This window comes from Trachemys scripta, chromosome 7 (assembly GCF_013100865.1).
Source record: "Trachemys scripta elegans isolate TJP31775 chromosome 7, CAS_Tse_1.0, whole genome shotgun sequence".
Classification (NCBI taxonomy): Eukaryota; Metazoa; Chordata; order Testudines; family Emydidae; genus Trachemys; species Trachemys scripta.
Window position 1 is genome coordinate 89,471,862 of NC_048304.1, and position 24,276 is coordinate 89,496,137.

At 44.1% G+C, this 24,276-nt stretch overlaps 1 protein-coding gene across 1 annotated transcript in view; it reads left to right on the forward strand.

Annotated features, from left to right (window-relative positions):
- PCDH15 (protocadherin related 15) overlaps positions 1 to 24,276 on the forward strand; it is a 698,694-nt gene that overhangs the window by 315,711 nt on the left and 358,707 nt on the right. Inside the window, exon 9 of the mRNA XM_034775466.1 lies at positions 746 to 858. Coding sequence (XP_034631357.1) covers positions 746 to 858 — 113 coding nt within the window. The remainder of the gene's footprint in view (positions 1 to 745; positions 859 to 24,276) is intronic.

Here is a 24,276-nt window from a genome sequence, read left to right on the forward strand (position 1 = left end):
CCCTTAAGGGGAATCCTCATCCTGCGAGTGGGGTATGGAAATGTAAACCGCTTTTGGCTGTATACATGTCCACAGAGAATTCTGATGGGGGGCAGGAGGAAAAAATGTACATCTGCCACTCTGGACTTGCCCTGCTTGTTCTTCTGTGGTCCAAGCCTTCCTGTGGTGATACCAACCAGTATAAGAGGACCTATGCAAAACCTGAGGGAATGTGGAGGGAATGCTGCCTTGAACTTTACTGAGACCTCTTTCCATGCACAGGAATGAAGTCCATGTATTCCTTTTTTGCACAGATCTCAGTGACACAATCAGACACACCATTTGGCACACGTGGTAGTCTCCTTTCATAAAGGGAACAAAAGGAATGTTCAAGGTCATAAGTGATGATGTTTTAGTGACATGGTCAATAATTGCCTTCTGTAAGCTTTATTCTAACCAGTGCTATTAGATGCTCTTTCATGAACACTGACTATAAATCCTCAAATTTATTTAAAAATTGTGAAAACAGCTGTTTTTCAACTTTTGAAAGTTACAAAAGAAATTATTTTATTTTTATTAGTTTTGTGCAAGGTCTGTTCTTTCTTTCTTATATACTGCATGATTTTTTTTACCCCTTTACTAATTGAATTTGATTTTATTCCGTTGTTGGTTAATGAGTGAAGTAAATATACTGTTTAAATAAAGCTGTTACACACAGTACTTATTTCTCTCAATTATGTTTTCAAACCTCAATATCTTTTTGCAGGGACTCCTGAGGATTATCCACAATACTTCTGTATGAATCTTACAACAGCTGTACTCAGTCTCCTAAAGCCAATAAACAGGGATTTGCACCAGAAATTTGATTTGGTTATTAAGGTAATTTCAACTGAATTCTCATTTCCATACACTTGCGAAACTGCTTAGCAATAAAATCTCTGGAGAAAATTGTGGATATGTTCTACCTTTTTATTTTTTTTTTGGTAGAGAGTCAGTTAATAAACAAATCACTTCTAGTAAAAAAGGTAAGGTGCACTTTTGAAAAGGAACAATTGAGGGTTCATTATCCTTTACAAATATTTATTACTAATTTTTGTTATAGCACAAGTAAAAAAAGTGCAACTTGTATGTTTGTTTTTTATCAATATAGTAGTGACAAAAGGGTTGATGCATTTTATATTTCACATTTTTCCACTACATTTAAACTTTGTAAGTATATCTAATACAGGGGTCGGCAACGTTTGGCACGCGGCTCACCAGGGTAAGCACCCTGGCGGGCCGGGCCAGTTTATTTACCTGCTGACGTGGCAGGTTCGGCTGATCGCGGCCCCCACTCACCGCGGTTCGCCGTCCCGGGCCAATGGGGGTGGCGAGCAGCGGCGCGGGTGAGGGATGCGCTGGCCACGGCTTCCCGCCGCCCCCATTGGCCCGGGACAGCGAACCGCAACCAGTGGGGGCCGCGATCAGCCGAACCTGCCACGTCAGCAGGTAAATAAACTGGCCCGGCCTGCCAGGGTGCTTACCCTGGCGAGCCACATGCCAAACGTTGCCGACCCCGATCTAATATGTATACTTAGGAATATTAATTATAAAGATAATATTCATAATACTGAATACAGAGTCAGAAAAAACAATGTACATATATCATAGGAGAATTCAATATTTAGAGATGAAGGAGAACAAGGAAGCTCAGATCCAGATCCAGGAACTCAGTGCTGGCCTAACTGTGCTCCCAATGAAGTAAATGGGAGCAGAGGTAGGTCAACACTGAGTTATTTTAACCATCCCACTCATAATGTTTGGGTTCAAGCCCCTCTCTGTTTGTTTGTTTTTCTGTCCTTAATTTCAAAATGAGTCAGGATAACACTGTATAACTCAAATTATTTTGTTGATGTGGAACTAAATGCATACAAAAAATAACTGTGAAAACAAGAGGGGGTAGCCCCTGCAGTATCTTTGAAAAGTATTGTTATCTACAGTACTGAATTTCATTTTAGAAAACGTGGGAAGATGGGTTTCAGTGTTGCTTTCTTTCCCCATTTGAAACTTAGAAGTAATGGAATAGGTAGTATTGATATTTATATATTCAAATATCTGCATGAAACCTCATAGATTAGTTTTACTCTGGGTGTACCCTAAAATATTTATGTTTTGCTTAAGAATATAGTAATAGCTGCCTAAAGGGAGCAACAAATATCATTTGCTTAAAAGATGTGGTTTTGTAATAAAGCAAAACTGTATTCTGTACATTTGGGATAATCCCTTAGGAGGTTGCCTAATGATGCAGAAAGTTGTAGAGGTTTTGCTGCATTTATTAGTAGGTATAGAAGCAAATAATGGGTTATGGAATGTAACAAATTGCAAATGTTTACTTTAATTTGTATGCTGAATCAGAGAGAATATTGTAGTGTCTGTCCATGTTTACTACTGTAGCATTCTGGAAAAGGGTTGGCTGCCTCCTGTGCACCCCCTCATGGCCAGAGGTCACACTTTAGTATACGGCTAACAATTTCTCAGGGCCCCTTAACTCTTAGGGCACAGGTAATAAATGGGACCCTGGGTGGAAATGTTTTGAGTCCTTAGATAATGGCCCTCCAGGCCATAACTCCAATTCAGTCGCACTCTCCCTTTAAGTAGAGAGCCTGCAGCACTTTTCCCCAGAACTAGGTCCCAATTCAAAGCCTCTCTGGTTTTACCTGTCTGGAGCTCAGCCTTCTGGCTTCCAGGCCCCAAACTCTTCTCCCAGTTAAGATCTCAAGTAGGAATTGGACCCAGTAGTCCCAGGATTTACCTGGTTAACATTCAGCCTTCCTCAGCCCTGTGGTTCTGGCTACCAGGCCCAAACTCTTCTCTCAGTCAGGGTCTCTAGCAGAAGCCTTCTGCTCACTGCAGTGCTTACCTTTCACAGCTCCCTTGACCTCAGGGTCTTTCCTGCAGGAGCTTCCCTAAGTTTTCCCAGTCCATTGCTAGTCTCCTGCTGCTCTTTCTAGGGCAATTACCCTCATAGACTCATAGACTCTAAGGTCAGAGGGGACCATTATGATCATCTAGTCTGACTCCCGCATGATGCGGGCTATAAAACTTCACCCACCCACCCTGGTCTCTCCCAGGTGTGGCTCATTCTATAATCTGAGTTAGCTAGCTTCAGCCCTAAGGGAGTAAGCCATCCCTGGTGCACATTCCAAACTGCAATCTCTTTAACAATTGGAGGTCTTTAGCTTTCTTGAAAATTAGTTTAGTACTATTATCATAATCAAGTTGTAATACAACAGTTATGCTGATATGACTATAGTAACGTAGGCCAATTTTTTAAAGGTATTTAGGTGTTGCTGGGCTCAGAGTTGCAATGTCTAACTGATTTAGGAGCCTAAAAGTCATTTTCAAAAGGGATTTAGGTACTTAGGAGCCTAAATCCCATCAACTGCAATTCCTTTTGGAAATGAGAGTGAGGCTCCTAAATCAGGTGTTACAATGCTGAGCACAGCAATGACCTATATACTTTTAAAAATCTGGCCTTTAGTAATTTGTGACCATTTATTCATTCAATTTAAACTTTGCAATTGACTTTATTTTTATGCGGTGTGACTTGATCATTTCTCTTGTGTCTGATTTCTTATTTTATATTGTGTATAAATTTATCCTTGGAGTATCCTCCTCCTCCCTCACGCCCACCTCTTTAATGTGTCCTATTTAATGTGGTTCCTAGTCCCTCTTAATTTTTATTTCTTTTTGCCTTCTATTGAACTAATAATGTGTTTTTTGGTTTTGTCTGTTTGGTTTGGACCGCGGGTGTCAAAGACGTATGTTGGAAAGTATGTTACCATATGGTGTAAATGTGCACCATGTTAAACTCCATTGGCATTATTATATTTTTCTATGGTAGGAAAGCAACAAAGTTCAGGGAAACCTAAAAATATGGATCCTTATGGAAATCTTGTCCAGACCTTTTGATATTTCCCTCCTATGCCTCCTATCCTTCCTTCTGTCTCCTGTCAACACAGTTACATATTTCTCACATCTCCCCATTTCCTGTCCTTGTCCTCTCTGTTTTTGACTGGGTTGACTCAAGAATGCCACCACACAGGACCCCACCCTTACCATATACTCTGAGCACATATTTCCAGGTTTAGCCCTATTCTGAAAATCCCCTGCTTCATGACCCCAAACACAGAAGTAGTGGAAAGAGGAAGGTGGTCAGCGATGAAAGCCTAACTTCCTTCTCTTGCCGAAGGACAATCTCTGGATTCACTGATACTGAGAAATGGATAGGGCCCCCATTAAGCTATTTCCTTGCCCAGCAGTGCTGGGATTCTCTATGAGACTTATTTCCACTATGCTTATCCAGAGCACCTTGTTCAGTTTTGGGAGAACACTTCGTCCAGTTCTCTGGGATCCAAAAAATTCAGTTTGACTCCAGATTTAATCATTCAGGTTCTTTTTCTGGCATACAGCAAAGCTATGCTGAGTTGATCAGACTCAAGTGTTAGGCGGTGGGTATAAGGCATACCACATCCGAAGTTGCAAAGAAACCCTCTCCTTTCATATACATTTACACATCTCATTGCATTTACTGTACACTTTTGGGGGGTTGGCTTGGTCACTTTGCAGGAACCAATCCCTGTATAGCATGCTCTGTCCATAAGAGGGTTCATGCTCGAGCTCCTCCTTACATTCCTAACTTGTCTTGTCCATTGTTAGTAAATGGTTCCATGGGAGTTCTCCCTCTTATCTTAGCTGGCTCAGACATTCGGTCTTTTTGAACCTTATGATCTGTTTATCTCCCTAATTCTGTTCTCCAAGAAATGAGGCCTCCCTTATGTGTTAATTACTCATGTCAGGCCAGGCCTCAGCTACGAGCCATGCTCACAGATCAGTGTTCTGTTCCCTTTGCCTAAGAGCTGAGTGCAATCCAGTTCCTCCATTGATTATGGTTGCTTGCTAGTTGTAGTACTTCTTCCCAGGTGATACCAGCACATTCGGTATTCTCCATCAGTATCTTCTGCAAGTTCTTGCTTGGCCTTTCTTGCTTTCTCTTTCCTTCCTTGGGTACCCAATTCAGTGTTTGCTTAGCATGTTTCCCATCTTATGTACAATATACATGTTGCAACCACTTGAGCCTTCTTTCTTTGATGATATTTTCTAACATGTCCTGCTCTGTCAGATTCCTTAGTTTTGCATTTATTTTATTTTTTTCCATGAATTGTATAGCATCTCCTTCATCCATCTATGTTGGGCAGTCTCCAATCTCTAAGTCTTTTCTCTACAGTAGTGTGCTCAGTACAGCTACATGGTATAATCTGACCTTTAGTTTAGTATGGAGACCTCTGTTTGACCAAATGCTGTTCAACTAGGAGTAATTTTTCACTCAATCAATTGTGAATGGGGAAGAATGGTTGTTGGTACCTCTCGGTCTGTCTCTCCCCTCCTTCCCTGGGAGGGGAAAGGTGTGTAAGTGCTGTGGAGTAGAAGAGACTAAGGAATATTCTCTTCCTAGTACTGTCTCTACTCTACACGCACACAAAACGAGGTATGCTGTTTGATAGATAAGCCTGAGGTTAAAAGGAGAGGACAGGGATTGAGGTGCAGCTGAAGGGCAACAGTGAACACAGTCTGAATGATGGCTGACAGATAAAGAAGAGTGATTGGGGAGGATCTGAGTTTGAATGAAAGAGTTACATATGTTAAAAGGTGGGGGAAAGGTTTGTATAGAGAAAAAAGGGAAGGAGAGAAGGGAGAAAGGAAGAATTGGAAAGAAGTGTCTTAAAGAAAGAAGAGAGAGTGAAAAGTTTGAGGAGAAAAAAGAAAGGAAGAGGAAAGGAATAAAACCCAGGGAAAACTTCAGCAAAAATGTAATTGTATATAAAATGTGTTGGCAACTGTTACATGACAAGTATATTCATTAATAAATATGTAATTATATGTGTTTGCATTATATATGCAGTCTAACACGAGTTACATTATATTGTTGTCACATCCCAAGGTGCGGTCCAGACTAGTGAGGGGTTATGTCACCACCTGCCCTGCAACCTTGGGTGCCTCACAATGCTTTGCTGCTGTAGCTCCCAACATGGGTCCCTCACAAACAGCATGCAGGTCACAACCTGAGTATCGGAGTATAGCTGCAGCCGGCCAGCAATCCAGTCTCACTCTGGCTTCTACCAGCCTTGGTTATCACTTGCAAGGTGACTTCAACACACTCCCAGTCCCGGATTTCCCCCCAAATGTGTGTTCTGCACTGTCCAGCCCTCTCCTGGACAGCTCAGGTATTATAGGTCCCTTGCCCCTGTAAGGTTTGCTACTTCAATTGGAGTTACCAAACAATTCAATTTAAACACAGCACTGGATTAGTTTTTATTAAAGAATAACACACATTTATTTAAATACAGAGGGATTTTAAGTCAGTATGCATATAAGACATTGAAGTCAGAAATGGCTACTAGAGAAATAAAGATAAAACTCTTTCTAGTAACTAAGACTTAACAAGCTAGGTTCAAGGTAAAATTCTTACTACATGTTCCCAGCACAGGGTTAACCAAATTCTCAGGTCAGAAACCATCCCAAAGTCCAAAGGCTGGTTCCTTTGTCGTCTTACGTGAAAGAGAGTGGGAGAGATAGACAGAGATCCACTTGCCCCTCACTTTACATAGTCCTGTTGCCCTTTGAAGTGGATTCTTCTGAGAATTACCCTTCAAAGCAAAGTTTATTCAAAGAAAGCGACACAGAGTCTGAGGTGAAAGTGCCCCCATACTCTTTCTTCTCTCCATGTATGCTGAAATGCAGATTTGCTTTGTCTTCCTCTTGCTTTCTCAAGGACTCTGTGTACTACTTATATTTAAATTGAGATAAACACACATTCCTTTCTTTAAGCTAGACCAGGGATCTCAAATTCAAATGACCATGAGGGCCACATGAAGACTAGTGCATTGGCCCGAGGGCCACATCACTGACACCCCCACCTCGCTGCCCCCGGCCCCGCCCCCACTCCACCCCTTCCATGAGACCCTGCCCCTGCCCCGTCTCTTCTCCACCTCCTCCCCTGAGTGTGTGGCTCCCTGCTTCTCCCCCCTCCCTCCTGGAAAGTGCTAAGCGCCACCAACAGTAATGCACCTCACTCAAAGGACAAAGGACTTAGTTAGATTTACTTCTGTTAAAGCCCTCCCACTGCACTGGGCTGCACCACCACTCCAACCCTGCTCTCTCTCTTCCAGGGGTGGCAGGTTTGTAGAAATTTTGGTGGTGCCCAGAACCTGCCCCCCCCCAAACTCCACCCCCACCTGACTAAGACTCTGGGAGGGAGTTTGGGTGGGGGCGGGGTTCTGGGGTGCAGGCTCTGGGATGTAGTTTGGGTGCTGGGTGCAGGCTCTGGGCTGGGGCAGGGGGTGGGGGTGCAGGCTCTGGGTTGGAGTTTGGGTGCTGGGTGCAGGCTCCGGGCTGGGGCAGAGGATGGGAGTGGGGGTGCAGGCTCTGGGATGAAGTTTGGGGATAGGAGGGGGTGCAGAGGTGCAGGCTGTGGGGCTGGGGATGAGGGGTTTGAGGCATTGGAGAGGCTCGGGGCATTGGAGAGACTCAGAACTAGGGCAGAAGGGAAGGGGAAGGGCAGCCTGCCCTGGCCATAGTGGAGGGTGGCACTAGGACCCTGCGGCAGCAGGTGATGCTGGAAGCAGGCAGAGCAGAGTGGAGTCGGCATGAGCTGCAGGCTCGGGGCAGTAAGTGAGCCGGGGAGACACGTGGGGGTGGCAGGCGGGGCCGGGGGAGAGACCCAGCCCCAAACATTGGGGAGCAGCGAGCAGGGAGCTTAGCTGCCACATAAAATAACTCGGGGCGGGGGGGTGCGGGGAGCTTGGTGGGCCGCAGGGAAGAGCTCCGTGGGCTGCATGCGGCCCGCCGGCCGTGTGTTTGAGACCCCTGAGCTAGACCTACTTAATCACTCCCACCTAATTAGGGCTAAGTGGGTTTGAACCTATGCTTCCAACATCATACAGGGGGAATTCATAACTTTACATATAATGTTGCTACATACAGTTCACCATGATATTATTGACCAGCGAGTTATTAATTTTCAAATGCTACTTCACAAGGCATATTTTCTACAAAGATTATTACAATAGTGCGTAGGGTGTGAATATAAGGGTGCATTCAGTCAGTTGTAGCAGTGAGCTTTACTGGTGCCATCTGAGGCAACATTCACTATTGAAAGAATTAACACTTGGCACAATTTGGCACAGACTAGGCCTCCTCAGACCACAAAGAGCTCTAACCTCTGAATATCTGAAATGGCAGCTAGCCAAAAACATGTTGCTGAGACCCCAAGATGTCATAACTAATAGGAACAGATCTCTTAAAACTATCTTTGGACATTTATGAAACACAACAAAGTCACGATTCGGGATCCCAAGCCCTCACTTGGATAGACAGAGGCCCAATTTCTTGGAGAGGTTGATGATGAATATACCAGATACCCAGCATTCTTTCCTGGTTGTTCTGAGGAGAACAAAGTATTTGCAGTGTTGTAGCCATCTGGTTCCACCACATTACAGAGACAAGCTGAGTGAGGTAATGTTTTGTATTGGACCAACCTCTGTTGGTCCAATACAAGATATTACCTCACCCAGTTTGTCTCTGAGAACAAGGGATTACAGTGCTACAAGGAGGGGGGGAAACACAATTGCAAATCCACTGCTTGTTGGCATTTTAAATGATCCAGCACCTGTTTTTACTTTCTTTCCATATTTGATTATTTGGTAAGTGCAGTAATCTAAATGCAATTGAAGCTATTACAGTTTTAGAATGAAATAAAATTTCCAATTATGTTTATTTTATAATCAATTTCTATACTAGGTTATCTTCAGTTCTTTTTATCTATCAGAGCATAGCTGTCATTGGGATGTATAAAACGCAAATGGATTCATGGCTAAACAAAAATGCATGTGCAGTTCTGGTTCAAACCTGCCACAGTAAAACCCTGGTTTTGTTTGGTTTTGTTTTGATTTTGTTATACAAATTCAGTGACACTAGTGCAGCAAACATGTGCATACACTACATCAATTAAAAAAAAATCAGTTACACAAATCTAGTGATATATGTTTTGTACCTTAATAACAAGCTGTATTATTAAAGGAAATTTTTACAGGTATTGTTAGATTCAGATTGCTGTGTTTTATATTCAGTCAAGGGGATAATAATCAAACATAATAATATTCTGACTGCTTGAATAATAGTAGTTTAATACAGTACTACTCAGGGATCCATTGAATTGGTACAGTGTGGGAGTTTTTCTCCATATCTGGTTTTGAAGTATCTCTCATTTAATATTACTAGGTTTATGTTTTTCATTGTGCTTGAGTTGATGTTGAATTTAATCTCATTTTATTTGAAAGGGGGAAATGTGTCAGAAAAACATTTGTGTTTAAGCTTCAAATTTACCAGTTCAAAAGACGCAATAGGTGTAACACCTAGAATATGTCTCTGCCTCTGATATCAGATCAGTATGTTGCCCAAAGAACATATAAAAGCGAAATGGGGAAAACAAGTTTTACTAAAACATAAATATTAGACCATATGAAGACGAATTTGACAACAGTCAGGATTGTACAGTATCCGAGAAAAGACCTATTTAGTCAGAAACATGTAACCATAGGAATGTTCTAACTTTCAAGAATTTGTTTCCCAACTAATGTTCTATTCGTTCCCTTTTTAGATATTATTTTTGAAATGCCCAAAGTGTACCTGACACTTTTTGTATGTGAAGTAAATCCATGCTTTGAAAACAGTCATTTAATATTTGTGCAGTTTGAAGATTAATACATGCACAGGCAGAAGTATCATATTTGTCACAAATGCAAACTCTAATTGATTACACAGTTGGAAACTCTTCTGACTGGTTCAATGGACACTAGCTTGGTTAGAAGATTTATAGGACAGTAAAGGAAGGACAAGCAAATATAATTGAAGAAAGATGGAAAAGCGATGCAAAAATAATATCTGCAAAAGAGTGGTCCCAAGCTGTGCAGAATGTATAAAACTATTCCATGTGATTGGAACAAGCACAGTTTTTATTGTTTTTTTGGGGAGTGATGTTTTTTGTTTCACACAAAAGTTGAATTTCCTTCAAATTACATAATAAGCCACCAGAACAATTGGGACAAATGTAAAAGGGAATTGCATTGGAGTTGCATGTGTTCTAAATGTCTTGTAATACAGAAGTACTAGAAAAGATGTGTAGTATTTTGTCTGGTATATACCATATTTACATATATTGCTTGTTTAAAGTTTGTGTTTTCTTTCAATAGATTGACATTCATCAGACTTAAATTCATAGATTACTGTGTGTGTCTATTAGTAATACAGGTCTGTCTCATCTTATGCTGGGGTTACATTCTGCAGTCAGCGCCTAAAGCAAAAATTGCGTATAGTCAAAATTACATTGAGTGTAATGGCGGGAGAAATCGCCCGCACTACAGAAACAGTATTTAAATTGTTATTTTCTCTGGGGTTTTTTTTTGTTTTTTTTTGTTTTTGCCGACCGTGTAAAGCTGAAATCGCACATGTTAAATGCGCCTAAGATGCGACAGACCTGTAATAAAAAAGACCATGGTTAAACAACTGACAATAGTGACAGCCTCTACTATACTAGATTACACAAAAAATGTACAATGCTATCTCACCATGTAGCTAATTACTTTTAATCTTAAAAAGGGCATAGAAACTTCTAAAGAAAAACGAGCTTTGTTGTTAGTTTATATAGATATGTGTATGAACATATATTCATAATATAATTATTATAAAACTATAATCAAGCATTTTTTCTTTATTAGTGCATATACCTCTTTATATTTTAATTGATCTTTATAATGCCATGCTGATATTAACCTCAGAAGAGACCGCATCATGAAATGGCAGTGGCAGAGCCAACTCTGTAGTAGCATTCAATTTCATAAGAATTTAGATGGGAACAGTGTCCAAACTACATTGGATAGAATTCAGCAGATCAAATTTTAAAGTTGCAAGTTAATTACTTTGGGATCTTGCCCCACAACAAGCAGTGTGTCAAGCAACTTAACAGTAGTGCTTGCTTAGCTCACTTTCTGGCCATGAACCTTGCTCAAGCGGAGTGCTATTTTGTAACAAAAGTAGATCCTATTCTAATCTGTGGCGGGTGTCTTGGTGAGACTATGAACAGCTGAAAAATGTTATGAGGAAAGTCAAAATTTACTATCTGGGTGTGGGGATTAGCCCATATTCAAGTCTACCCAGATGAGAGCTCCAATTCCAATACACAGAAAATGGTAATATGATGTGGAACCTGGCTACAATTGTAGAGTCCAGCACACTGACACATGTTTAATATGGGCAAGCCTTTGGAGGGGAGACATTATTAAAGACATTTTAGGATGTTTCATTGCCCACAAGACCATTCCTCAAGTAATGGAATGTTTTAAATTAATTTGTTCATTCCTTGCCCATTGCAAGAAACAGTATGTCAGCCAGAAAGGCCAGTACACCACTGTGATGTAGGCATGCTGGATCAGAGAGGCATATTCCTGGGCATGTTCCTTTATTTTTACATCAGCAGGCTTTGGAAAGTGCACGATTTTCACGAACTCTAGCTTGCAGGAAAAATGACAGTGTCTTTCTTCCACTGCTTTCAGTAGAGATTATTTGGGTTCTCTGTTCCTTTTGTGATTCTTATTGATATCCATTATTCACTTGGCTACTGAAATTTTACCCAGATTACATCACCAGATTCCAGCACCGACACTTGCTGATATGGTTGTTGAATCAAATTATTGGTAAATGTGCCTTTGGAAAGCAGAAGGTGAGGTGGACATAGCTTCTAAAGTGCAGTGACTCATCCCCAATATTAGTTTGGTAGACTGTGCTTTGCATAATATTAGGTGAACCAAGAACAAGTTTTTTTTTTTCTTTGTGAGAATTGAGTTAGGAGGCAGAAAGGTCTCTTGCAGATGTGGGAGTAAAGCATTACTGAGAGTATCAGGAAGGAGAAAATGATAAGGGATGCCCACTGCCAATACTTCATTACTGTAGCAACCAGGGGGAGGAAAGCATTAATAGACATTCAGTGCCAATAGTAGTTACAGTCAACAACAATTTACAAAGAGTATTAAGAGATTTTTCAACACCTGTTTCCTGATTATGTATAAAGTTTGCTTCATCGTGTTTTGATATGGAACAGCTGGGCAATGACAGTATAATTATCAAATCTTTTAATGTAGTTCTCTCAGTCTTATTAAAACCTTTCATCTATGTTAGTTTCCTCTACTTTATCACTGATGAAGAGACAAATTTAATTGCAAAACTTCTAAAACATTAAGTAGTCACAAAGCTGCACCCAGTAGGATTCAGCATAGGAAATATTATAGGTGCGTATATTGGAGATCTGTCATATCTAAGAAGTAACTGTAAAAATATATTAAATATTATGGTTTACCAGAGAGGGGTAGAGAAAAGATACAAAGGATGGTAGTTTGGATGAGGGCACTTCAGCTGATGTGAGGACATACACCTAGGTTACTGCCTGGAGTGATGGTGGTGAACTAACAAAGAAAGAAAAAAGAAAAAGAGCATACAAAAAATGTCTTTCTGTTTGTCTTGCTAGTTATGTCAAAGCCAAAAATATTGTTCCTATTGTTTCATCATATAGCTGATATAATTGTCACTGCTAAAAAGTTGTTCTGTACCCACAATTGCCACACACATGTATCTGAGATTCCAAAGAATCCTCTTCTGAATATAGGAAAAAAACTGCTTAGATAGTATCACAGAATGTTCAGTTTTTCTTTATACTCAGAACATTAATAGCATTGGTATCCTAGTTACTGCAGCTTGGTAACTGTGCTTTAAGATTGACTTTTTATTTTTATACCATAGAGCACAGCACCACAGAGAGGCCAGATTCTCATTTTATGTAAATCAATTTTCTTCCATTTACTTTCATTTAGGATTATCAGCTTTGCCTCTCTGCACTAAATGGGCATTTTAAATTACGTACATCATTCCAGACTATTCTATAGTGATTGCATGGTCAGTATTTTTCTTTACTCAAAGTAAAGAGGAGAGAAAGAGATTTTATTATTTTTAATAATAATCGTGGACAGTCACAAGGTGTATTTTTCATTGCACTACAATGTCATAAGCCTTACTAATACAGAAGTCCCTTAACCATACCACAGTAAAGAAGATTTTTGTTTGTTTCTTTTTTTTAAACCTATCTGTCAAGACATATTATGTGCCAATATCATTTCACTGCAACATCATAAGCGTCAGTGATGGAAACGTCAAAAATCTTCTCTATCTTGAAGTTATCCTCTGCTTCTTTTCCCTAAGCCAATTTTGATCCATTTCAGCAGTTCTCCCCCATACAGTATTTTGTGGCTTTGTAAATTAATATACAATCTAATGCTTTCCCTAAATCTAGAGAAATCGTCCCCAGTTTCATCTTTATCTCATGATTCAGTAATGCACTCGAAAATTCAAGCAATTTTGTCAGGAGTGACCTTCTTTCCATGAATCTATGCTGACTGTTCTGTTTTATTTTATTTCTTTCTAATTATAGAGGTTGAATTGTTGTATATTGTTTCAGAGTTCTTCTTCTCAGCTGAAGTCAAGCTTATGTGTCTGAAGTATCCTGGCCCTTTCCTTGTTCTTTTATTAAAAAAGAGACCTTCATTAGCCAGCCCATTCTCTAGAACTACACCATTTTTAGTAAGATATCAAATATAGTTGCCAGGTGCTTTTCCTTATTTCCAGTTCTGTATCTCATAACTAATGACAGAGAGCATACAGGACATTTTTGGACTCAGCAAAAGGAGATGACAGCAGTATTGGGACTTGTTGTACCACCTGAAGTCATTGCATTTACAGTTTACACTAGGGTACATATGAAAAAAATAATAGACCAACTAGCTAGTTAATTAGTTGTCAACTACAGAATGTCTTCCCATTAGAAAACTGAATAAAGAGGTAGCCAATATAAAACTGATGCTGATAATGCTTAAAGTTTTAGCATATTTCCCTTCCGGCAAGAAATGAAATCAATTTACCAAACTAAAGCCACTTGTGACTTTATTTTAAAAGGATGGCTGCTATATCAAACTTTTTTTTTCAGAAAAGCAAAGGTCTCGGGAAGCAATAGAAGTTGCAAGTTTTCTTTAAATTTCCATTCCAATTTTTGAGTGATCTATCTTTGGCCACGCTCAAGGTCATTTTGTGTTCAGTTTACATGTTAATTTGAATGTTTGAAATTTACTGGAAAGATTGTTTACATAAATCAGTTTTTGAAATTGCATGTGTGAGTATTTGCAAACTACAAATTTTAAATGTACCATACATCAGAAAAGAAAAAAAAAAAAATATATATATATATATATATATATAATGTGATATATGTGATCGTTTCCAGGTAAGCAACACAGTTTGAATTTTGAATATTCGTGATCAATCCATAGATTTAAAAAGTTCAAAAAGATTTGTTCTGTCAATTCAAGGAATATTCCATGAGCTGAAAAAAAGATTAAATTCAAATAAATAATTTATTGTAAATTCTTTGCTCAATTCTGTTTCCCAGAGGAAACAGAAGCAATGAAGTGGTGATTGCATTTCTACAAAATGCACTATCCTGAACTTAGTCTTAAAGGTAGGTATAGTGGCATTCTAAAAATGGATTTAGAAGCACAAAGAAAACACTGCCTACAAATCTGAATTGACTGTTGGGCGAATTAAAGTATTCAAGGTTACTGACCTAAGAGACGAAAAGGGGTTTAATTGCTGCAAAAAAATGAGACATCCTTATGATGTTTAGAATGTTTTTGTTCTGAAGAAGAGGAGATGGTAGTGGCCACATTCGTTCCAGCAAATCTTTTTGTCAGATAGTCCAATAAAGAAGTTATCTTTGAGAGGCTAAGTCGGCAACATGAGGCGTGAGCATATCCATCAAAACATACATTCTTCTTCGAGTGATTGTTCACGTCCATTACGTATTAGGTGTGCGCGCGTCGCATGCATGGACATCGGAAACTTTTTCCTTCAGCAGCTCCCGTCGGGCCGGCAGGGTCCCCTCTCCCGCCAGAGCGGCACCACGCTCTAGCGTATATATATCCCTGCGGGCCTGACCCTCCCTCAGTTCCTTTTTACTGTCCATGACGGCGTTGGAACAACTCTGTCTCTCGCTTGAGAGTGTCCCTTAGCGTTAATAGTGTTCTTCTTAGCAGTTATCAGTTCTTTAGTACCTAGTGTTAATCTTAGTAGTTAACAGTTCTTTAGTAGTAGTTAAGCTCCTTTGTTTTAGGTGTTTGGTGAATCCCGACACTGGCCCTGGGCGGCGGGGCATGCTGCACGCCCAAGGCTTCAAGGCTTGTGCCACGTGCCGCAAGCTTATGCCGATAAGCGATCCCCACGACTCGTGCCTCCGTTGCCTGGGGGAAGCACACCAAAAAGAGCGCTGCAAGATCTGTAAGGCCTTCAAGCCCAGGACTAAGAAAGAGAGAGACTTTCACCTTAAGCAGCTGCTCATGGAGGCTGCATTACAGCCCTCCACTTCGACGCATCAGGCCGCAGCACCATCAACTTCGGTGCGGAGTGCCCCGGCATCGGTTCGTGATCCAGCACCGGCGGGGCACAATAAGCCGACGGCACCGACACAGCAAGACCGCCCCCGGCACCGGTCATCTTCGCCGGCAAAATTGAAGGGCCAACCCAAGGCCCGAGGACGCTCCCCGCATAAGAAGGCAGCACCCGTGAAGACCTCGAATACGCCTAAGGGAGTGGCGACCCCAGGACAGATCCCGGTGCCAGTGGCTCCGGCGCCGAGAGGCCCGTCGAGCCCCGGGATAGGCGCATCGAGTGAGGAGGAAGGGCTGGAGGAGCTTTTGGAACAGCCCTCCACCCCGGACACGTTTGAGGCAGCAAAGGACCTCGTCAAATTGTCCACTGAGGGCCCCCTCCAAGCCAAAGATAATCCAGAGGCAAGCCGGCAATGGTGCGCCCATCACGGTCACTATCTCAGCACCGATCACGGCGCCATTCCCGGTCGAGCTCTGCCTCAATGGACTCCCAGCTTCCCTCAGCGCAGAGGGCCACACAGCCGTTGGGCCCCTACAAGCGCCCGGCACCGACCCAGCAGCCCTACTCGAGTAGGCACTGGGATGTGTCAGCCACGCGATCCCCAAGACCGACCACTCGCAGTTGTTCCCGGTCCTGAGGTCACCGGTCCAGGTCCAGGTCGGCAAGATGTTACTCCCGGTCCCGGAGGAACTACTCTCTGACCCCGGACCGGCACCGTCCCATGGTACCACCGTGGCCATCCAGGTCACCGTCCGTGGTTTCGGAGGCAGACTCAGGCCAGTCCAGCAGATTTGCCCACAGGGCACCGGCCGGTAGGGAACACGAAGCCGCTTGGCACCCACAGTGGGCCAGCCAGGACAATGCCCATTCTGGACCCCTTGGGCCTACCACCAGCAAGGCCCCCCATCCAGGACCTCGAGATCTGGCCCCTCGAGAGACTGGTCCCGCTCCCTGCAGGGGCGCCGCTCCTCATGCAAGGAGGCCATGGTCTCCAGACCACTGGAGCAAAAAAGAGCCGACTCGGCACCGAACCCGGCACCGTCTCAGGCCCACACTATAGGACAGACCCCAGAGGAGCGCCCAGTAGGTGAGGAGCTGCAGGAAGAGGAGGACGCGCAGAAGGCCCTAACCTCTTCCTCCTCACCAGATGAAGCCGTGGCAGGCACGACGGTGTCCGGCCCTCCCCCGATTGACCATCGGGCACACCAGGATCTGCTCCGCCGAGTAGCCCTCAATCTGGGATTGCAGGCGGAGGAGACTGTAGAACAGGAGGACCCCATGGTTGACATCCTAAGCCCGGAAGGCCCCTCCAGGATTGCACTCCCGCTCATAAAAACAGTACAGTCGAACTATAAGACAGTGTGGCAAACACCGGCCTCCAACGCACCAACTGCGAAAGGTGCACAGAGGAAGTACTTTGCCCCCTCCAAGGGGTTCGACTTCCTCTTTTCTGACCCAGCACCCTGTTCGCTGGTCATCTCGGTGGTCAACGTACGAGAGCGGCATGGCCAGCAAGCCCCGGCCCCCAAGGCCAAGGAGGAAAAGCGCTTGGACTTATTTGGTAGGAAGGTCTACCCATCCGGGGGCCTCCAGTTGAGGATCGCTAACCAACAAGCGATTCTGAACAGACACAATTTCAATTCTTGGGCATCAGTCTCCAAGTTTAAGGACTCCCTGCCCCAGGGTTCACAATCAGAGTTCGCTGCCTTGTGGACGAGGGGAAGGCAGTAGCCAAAACCTCTTTGCAGGCCTCCCTTGACTCCGCGGACGCAGCGGCCAGGACAATCACGTCAGGAGTGGTGATGAGGCGCTCGGCATGGCTACAGGCTTCCGGCCTTCCCCCAGAGGTACAAAACACCTTGCAAGACCTCCCGTTCAAAGGGTCAGTCTTGTTCTCAGACCAGATGGATGCCAGATTGCATAGCCTCAAAGACTCTCGAGCAACCCTCAAGTCGTTGGGAATGCACACCCCAGTGACACAGAGGAAACCCTTTAAGCCCCAACCACCGCAGAGGCAATACCACCCTCATCCTAGACAGAAACCGTACCGCAGAAGGGGCAGGGATAACAGGCGTAGACGTGACAACATGCCTAACCAGGGCCAAAGCCACAGCCAAGGCAAGCCGCAGCCGGGAAATAAGCAAGGGTTTTGAAGCTGTGATCGAGGACAGTGTACCAACGCTTATACCGGATCCTCCTCTATGTTTCACAGACCGTCCCATTTTTACCGTGCTTGGTCCCGTATAACATCGGACCGCTGGGTCCTTCGCACGGTGGAGGTGGGATACACCCTTCAGTTCTCCTCACCCCCTCCCCTCCATTACCCGTCCCTCTTCAGGGACCCCTCTCATGAGCAACTCCTTATGCATGAGGTGCGGGCCCTCCTCAAAGTAGGAGCAGTGGAAGAGGTCCCTCCGGACCTAAGAGGGAAAGAGTTTTACTCCAGATATTTCCTCATTCCCAAAGCAAAAGGGGGCCTCCGTCCCATTTTGGACCTACGCAAACTAAACAAATTTTTGGTCAAGGTATGTTTTTGTATGGTCTCCCTTGGCGCTATTATCCCATTCCTGGGTCCGGGGGATTGGTACGCTGCCCTCGATATGAAAGATGCGTACTTTCACGTCGCCATCCGCCCGGCCCACTGGCGGTTCCTGCGCTTCACCATCAACCAACACCATTTCCAATTTACGGTCTTAACCTTTGGCCTAGCAACGGCCCCGCGAGTGTTCATGAAATGCATGTCTGTGGTGGCCGCCTTTCTTCAAAAAAGAAAGATGCGGGTATACCCGAACTTGGCCGACTGGCTCCTCGCGGGCAGGTCATAGGACGAGGTCCACTCCCACGTGGCACTGGCGTTACAGGTGTTCCGCAAGCTCGGTCTACTGGTCAATGTACCCAAGTCCTCACTGATCCCCACGCAGAGACTGGATTTCATAGGAGCAGTCCTGGACTCGGTGGCGGCACGGGCAAGTCTTCCAGTGTCACGGTTCCTGGCCATTCAAAGGGTCGTAAGCTCCATCCAACAATTCCCCACAACCACGGCCAGATGCTGAATGCAACACTTGGGGCACATGGCGGCTTGCACACATGTAGTCAGACATGCCCACCTAAGACTCAGACCGTTACAGTTGTGGCTGGCCCAAACGTATTACCCCAACAGAGACCCGTTGGACGTAGTAGTGACAATCCAAGCTCGGGTGGCGAACTCCCTCCGCTGGTGGCTCGATCAGCAGCAGGTTTGTAAAGGGGTCCCTTTCGCCACCCCACAACCCACTCTGACGTTAGTGACAGATGTGTCGGACCTGGGCTGGGGGGTGCACCTTGGGAACCTGCGGACCCAGGGCTTATGGTCCAGGGAAGAAAAGTTGCTTCACATCAATCTGAAGGAGTTAAGGGCAGTTCGCCTCGCCTGCCAGACCTTTCACGCTACCATAGAAGGCCACAGCATGTCAGTTCTGACGGACAACACTACCGCCATGTTCTACATAAACAAGCAGGGTGGGTCCCAATCTTCTCCCCTCTGTCACGAGGCGCTCCTCCTATGGGACCGGGGTTGCCTACTCCACCCGAACCTACTGTCGCTACATCTCACGGCGTGGTATCTCTCTGGCTAAACGATATGGAGCACAGGTGCTCCCACCATGTCCAGCAAATTCTTCTTGGTAGTAGGAAGCCCTCCACAAGAGCGACCTACCTTGCCAAATGGAAGAGGTTCTCCCACTGGTGTGAGCCTCATCACATACAGCCTCTGCAGGCCTCTGTCCCATCAATACTGGACTACTTGTTACACTTCAAGCATCAAGGGGTCGCCCCCGCCTCAATTAAAGTGCATTTTGCTGCCATATCGGCGTTCCACCTCGGAGAGTTGGGGGTTTCGGTGTTCTCCAGCCCCATAGTAGTCTGATTCCTCAAGGGGCTGGAGAGAGTGTTTCCCTACTCGCGCCTGCCGGTCCCTGCATGGAATCTTAACCTGGTCCTAACTAAACTCATGGGGCCGCTCTTTGAACCCCTAGCCTCTTGCTCCCTCATGCACCTCTCATGGAAGGTAGCATTTCCAGTGGCCCTCACATCGGCTAGGAGGGTATCGGAATTGAGAGCCCTCACTTCAGAACCCCCTTATACAGTTTTTTATAAGGATAAGGTGCAACTGAGGCCGCCCCCCAAATTCCTTCCTAAGGTGGTCACGCAATTTCATATGGGGCAGGACGTTTGTTTACCGGTGTTCTTCCCTAAGCCCCATACGGACCCAAGCCACCGCAGCCTGTATACCCTCGATGTCCATAGAGCCTTGGCATTCTATCCGGAACGGACCAGACCATTCCCCAAGTCAACGCAACTGTTCATTGCCATTGCGGAGAGAATGAAAGGCCAGCCTATCTCGGCAGAACGCTTGTCAGCATAGATTGTGCTTTGCATAGGTACATGCTTTGAGCTCGCCGACGTACCAGCCCCGGAGATCAGGGCTCACTCGACTAGGGCCCAAGCGTCCTCGGCGGCTTTCTTGGTTCAGGTTCCACTCAAGGAAATCTGTAAAGCGGCCACCTGGTCGTCGGTGCATACGTTCACAGCCCACTACGCAATCCATCATTAGACCAGAGAGGACGCGGTGGTCGGCAAGGCTGTGCTTCAATCAATTGTTCCTTGACTCCTACCCTCCTCTAATGGTAAGCTTGTGAGTCACCTAATGTGTAATGGATGTGAATAATCACTCGAAGAAGAAAAAACGGTTACCTTCTGTAACTGTTGTTCTTCGAGATGTGTTGTTCACGTCCATTACACTTCCCACTCTCCTTCCCCTCTGTTGGAGTCACTGGCAAGAAGGAACCGAGGGAGGGTCGGGCCCGCAGGGATATATATACGCTAAAGCGGGGTACCGCTCTGGCAGGAGGGGGACCCTGCCGGCCCGACGGGAGCTGCTGAGGGACGTCACACCTAATGTGTAATGGACATGAACAACACATCTCGAAGAACAACAGTTACAGAAGGTAGGTAACCGTTTTTTCCAAGTCCAGACATTTGATTGTGAGTTAGATTATTATGATATTTGAATAACTCTTTAATCTTATTTTTCATATTTTTATATTCTTAAATTAGTAGGGTTAATTATCTATTTGATAACTAATAACCTGCTTTGGATGGTTGTTCCTATAAAGGACTATATGTGAGATATATAGAGATATAGATATACACTGTTTTCCTCATTGTGTTTATTGCTTACAGAGCTCTGTATTAATAATAAGACGAATCTTGAGGTCATTGCTGATTTTTACTTTTAGATTCCATAGATTCTTTACTTACTTATAGGTCATTGATGAGTTTTTATTTATTTATAGATTTCTAGGTTTTAAGATCAGAATGAACATTTATGATTTTCTTGTCAGACCTCCTAAGTAACACAGGCCATAGAATTTCACCCAGCTTCTTTCAGTCTTCTTTCCCAGTCTTTACTTAAGCAAAGTTCCACTGAGGATGGTGGGAGTTGGGTTTTTTCCTTAGAAAAGGCTGTGTAAAAATTCACCAAGGATCTCATGAGTTTGCACAATGACAATTTATCTTCCTGTTATATGCTTTGAAATTCTGTGCAATATATGCTGCCCTTAATGGTTGACTCTAAGCTTGTTTAGTTCTCTGGCAGTTATCACAATGGAATGGTAATAGGTCCTGCATTTAATCTTTCTTCTCTCCTATTCTATATGGGATTAGACAAAGACATAGTTACTGCATCAATGATCACTAAGGGGGCCCAGATAGGTTTTTATATTCTGCTTTTTGTTCCACCCATTCCTTTACCACAGCCTGATCCCAATGGACAGAATAAAGCCAACATACTAAAGAACATTCAAATATGTTGCATTATTGTTAGATGTTATTTCCAGATTCTCTTTTTCAGTATGTTTAACCAATTCCTTTTGACACAGATTGTATGTGATAATTTTATTTAGACTGAAAATCAATATACAAACTTTAAAATAAAGAGAGTAAAAAAGTGTGTGAGGCAGTGCATCAGTGCCCCCTCTGGCCAAGCGTGGCACAGCCCCTGGGCTCACTTAGTCTAGCGGGGCTGTCAGGCTATTCCTGGTGCCCAGAGCTCTGAAAAACCCTTTCATTGCTCCCAAGTCCGTCAGAGGTTGGTAGGGGAATCCAGGCTGGGTTCCAGCTTAGGGCCCTAGATCTAGATAAGCAGGATCAGGATTCTTTGACTCTGACAATGGCCTGAGCTTCATCCAGGGGAAGGTAGGATTTCTGCCGGCTCTCCAGTCTATCAGTCACTTCATCCCCTCCTGTGATGTTGTCTCTGGGCAGCTCTTAAGTAGCTTGCTGACAGGAGCTCCTTTCTCCAGCCTAATCACCCCTCTGCTACCCACCCCACCCCTATGCTTCCCAGCCCTTTTATCCTCCTTGCTGCTGTGATGCTTCAAATCAGCAGTGGCAGGCAGTGCCTGTATTAACTCTTTGGTCACTGCGCCAGTGTGGGGTACATTCACTCCATGACAAAGTGTTATCTCAAAAGTATGACCATATATATCACTGAGATGGTCAAAATATAAGGAATAGAATATAATAGAATAACCTAATAGATATCCATGTTGCCTTGGAAGTATAAGTTGACACTCTTTATAATCAAGGATGACTGGTTGCTAAGAGAGAAACCATAATGTCACAACTGAGTAGTGTCTGATGTACTGCAGGGTTCTGCCATGCTGGGGCACATCCTGGTGGGACAGGAGCTGCTCCAGCTTCCAAAGGCTGCAGTACAATTCACTCCCATCATTGGGAATTTGGCCCTGCATTACACAGAATTCAGACAGCAAAGGAGTGGTACAGAGCAGGGAATACAGGCTTTGGTGGGACTAGCCCAAAGAGGCAGAGTTTAGGACTGTCTGCATATACTCCCTGCAGCATCTGTCCCCGATAGTCCCTGCAACACATTGGTTGCAAGCAGCACAGGACTGATTCATTTAGAAAAAAAGAGAGAGCAAGGGAATACAGGCATCTTTGGAGTTATTTCAGATCATATACAAATTCTCCCTGCTGTCTCTGGTGTTTCTTTTCCAGACCCAACAGCAAGTGTGTGTGTATAGGCTGGGGGGGGGGGAGGGAGGAGGGACAGTTGTGAACTATGAGGTTGTGTGGAGGTGGTTTGGTGGGACGGGGACAGAGAGTGACCTAGGCCTGAAAGTGTTCAAATCAGACAGGATGATTTTGAGCTGTAGACTTGTTAAGTAGGAAGAGGAGTTCTCAGCCAGGGGAATATGTGTATATGGGTGTTTCTGAGCTGGTTGATATTGGGGTTGGAGGGAACTGATTGGTTTGGGAGGATCTGAGCTGGAAGTGGGGACAAGTTAGTTTGGCACTGTTAAGTCTAGGGGCTTGTCTACACTACCGGCCGGATCGACAGGTAGCGATCGATCCAGCAGGGGTTGATTTATTGTGTCTAGTATAGACGCAATAAATCGACCACTGATCACTGTAGTGTCGACTCAGGTACTCCACCTCAACGAGAAGGGCAAGGGGGATAGACGGCAGAGCATCTCCTGTCGACACACTGCAGTGAAAACACTGTAAGTAGATCTAAGTACATCGACTTCAGCTACGTTATTCACTTAGATCTTAGGCCAGGTCTACACTACCCCCCTAATTCGAACTAAGGTACGCAACTTCAGCTACGTGAATAACGTAGCTGAAGTTCGAAGTACCTTAGTTCGAATTAGTTCGAACTTACCTTGGTCCACACGCGGCAGGCAGGCTCCCCCGTCGACTCCGCGGTACTCCTCTCGGCGAGCTGGAGTACCGCAGTCGACGGCGAGCACTTCCGGGTTCGACTTATCGCGTCCAGACTAGACGCGATAAGTCGAACCCAGAAGTTCGATTTCCAGCTGTCGAACTAGCGGGTAAGTGTAGCCAAGGCCTTAGTAACTTAGATTGATCCCCCACCCCCTCTAGTGTAGAGAGAAAGGAGTCTGCTAACAAATAAAGTTGTTGGTGAATTGGTGGTACGTGTGGGCAGAAGGATGGTCGAAGAGAACTAGATTAAAAGGATGAGTGGTTGGGGCTAAGAAAGAACAGAAGAGGGGTTGTAAAGGAATAATTCTATTTATTTCCCACCCTGCTCTTTAACGTAAAGTGTCCTAGTTTTTCACTTTGCTCAGCCTGTTTCGGTTCAGAGATTGCTACTTGTAGCCCCATGACTTATTTGGGCATTAGCCACTGATGCATATATTTGTACACATTATTATTAATGTTTTAATTTAGACTTAAATACAGTGCAAGAAAGAAGCAGAACAATCTCAGAGTTTACAGACAAGTCATATGACAGTAGTCCCGATAGCCATCCTTACCTGTTTTAAGTAGAGAAGCATGAAATTCTTTTATAATGTATGCACATGGCCATTACTACTTACAGAACCTGCATGGAATGACACGAACACCAGTTTGAATATTATATTAGTAAAGACAGAAAAAGGGGAAAGAGAGAGAAACTATTGTGTATTTAAAATATACACATAGTAAATGAATTATATCATAGTTGTGATAGACCCAGACCAGTTGGGAACAGCACAGTAGCAGAAGGGAGATATACTGGTCACTGGATAAGTAGTTTTCTGTTCCCTGAGTGACCAGAGCAGGGGCTGCACCAGGCTAATAGACCACCTGACTCCAATTAACCTGCTAAGAGTCAGGTGAGTCAGTTAAGCACCTGACTCTAATTAAGGCCCC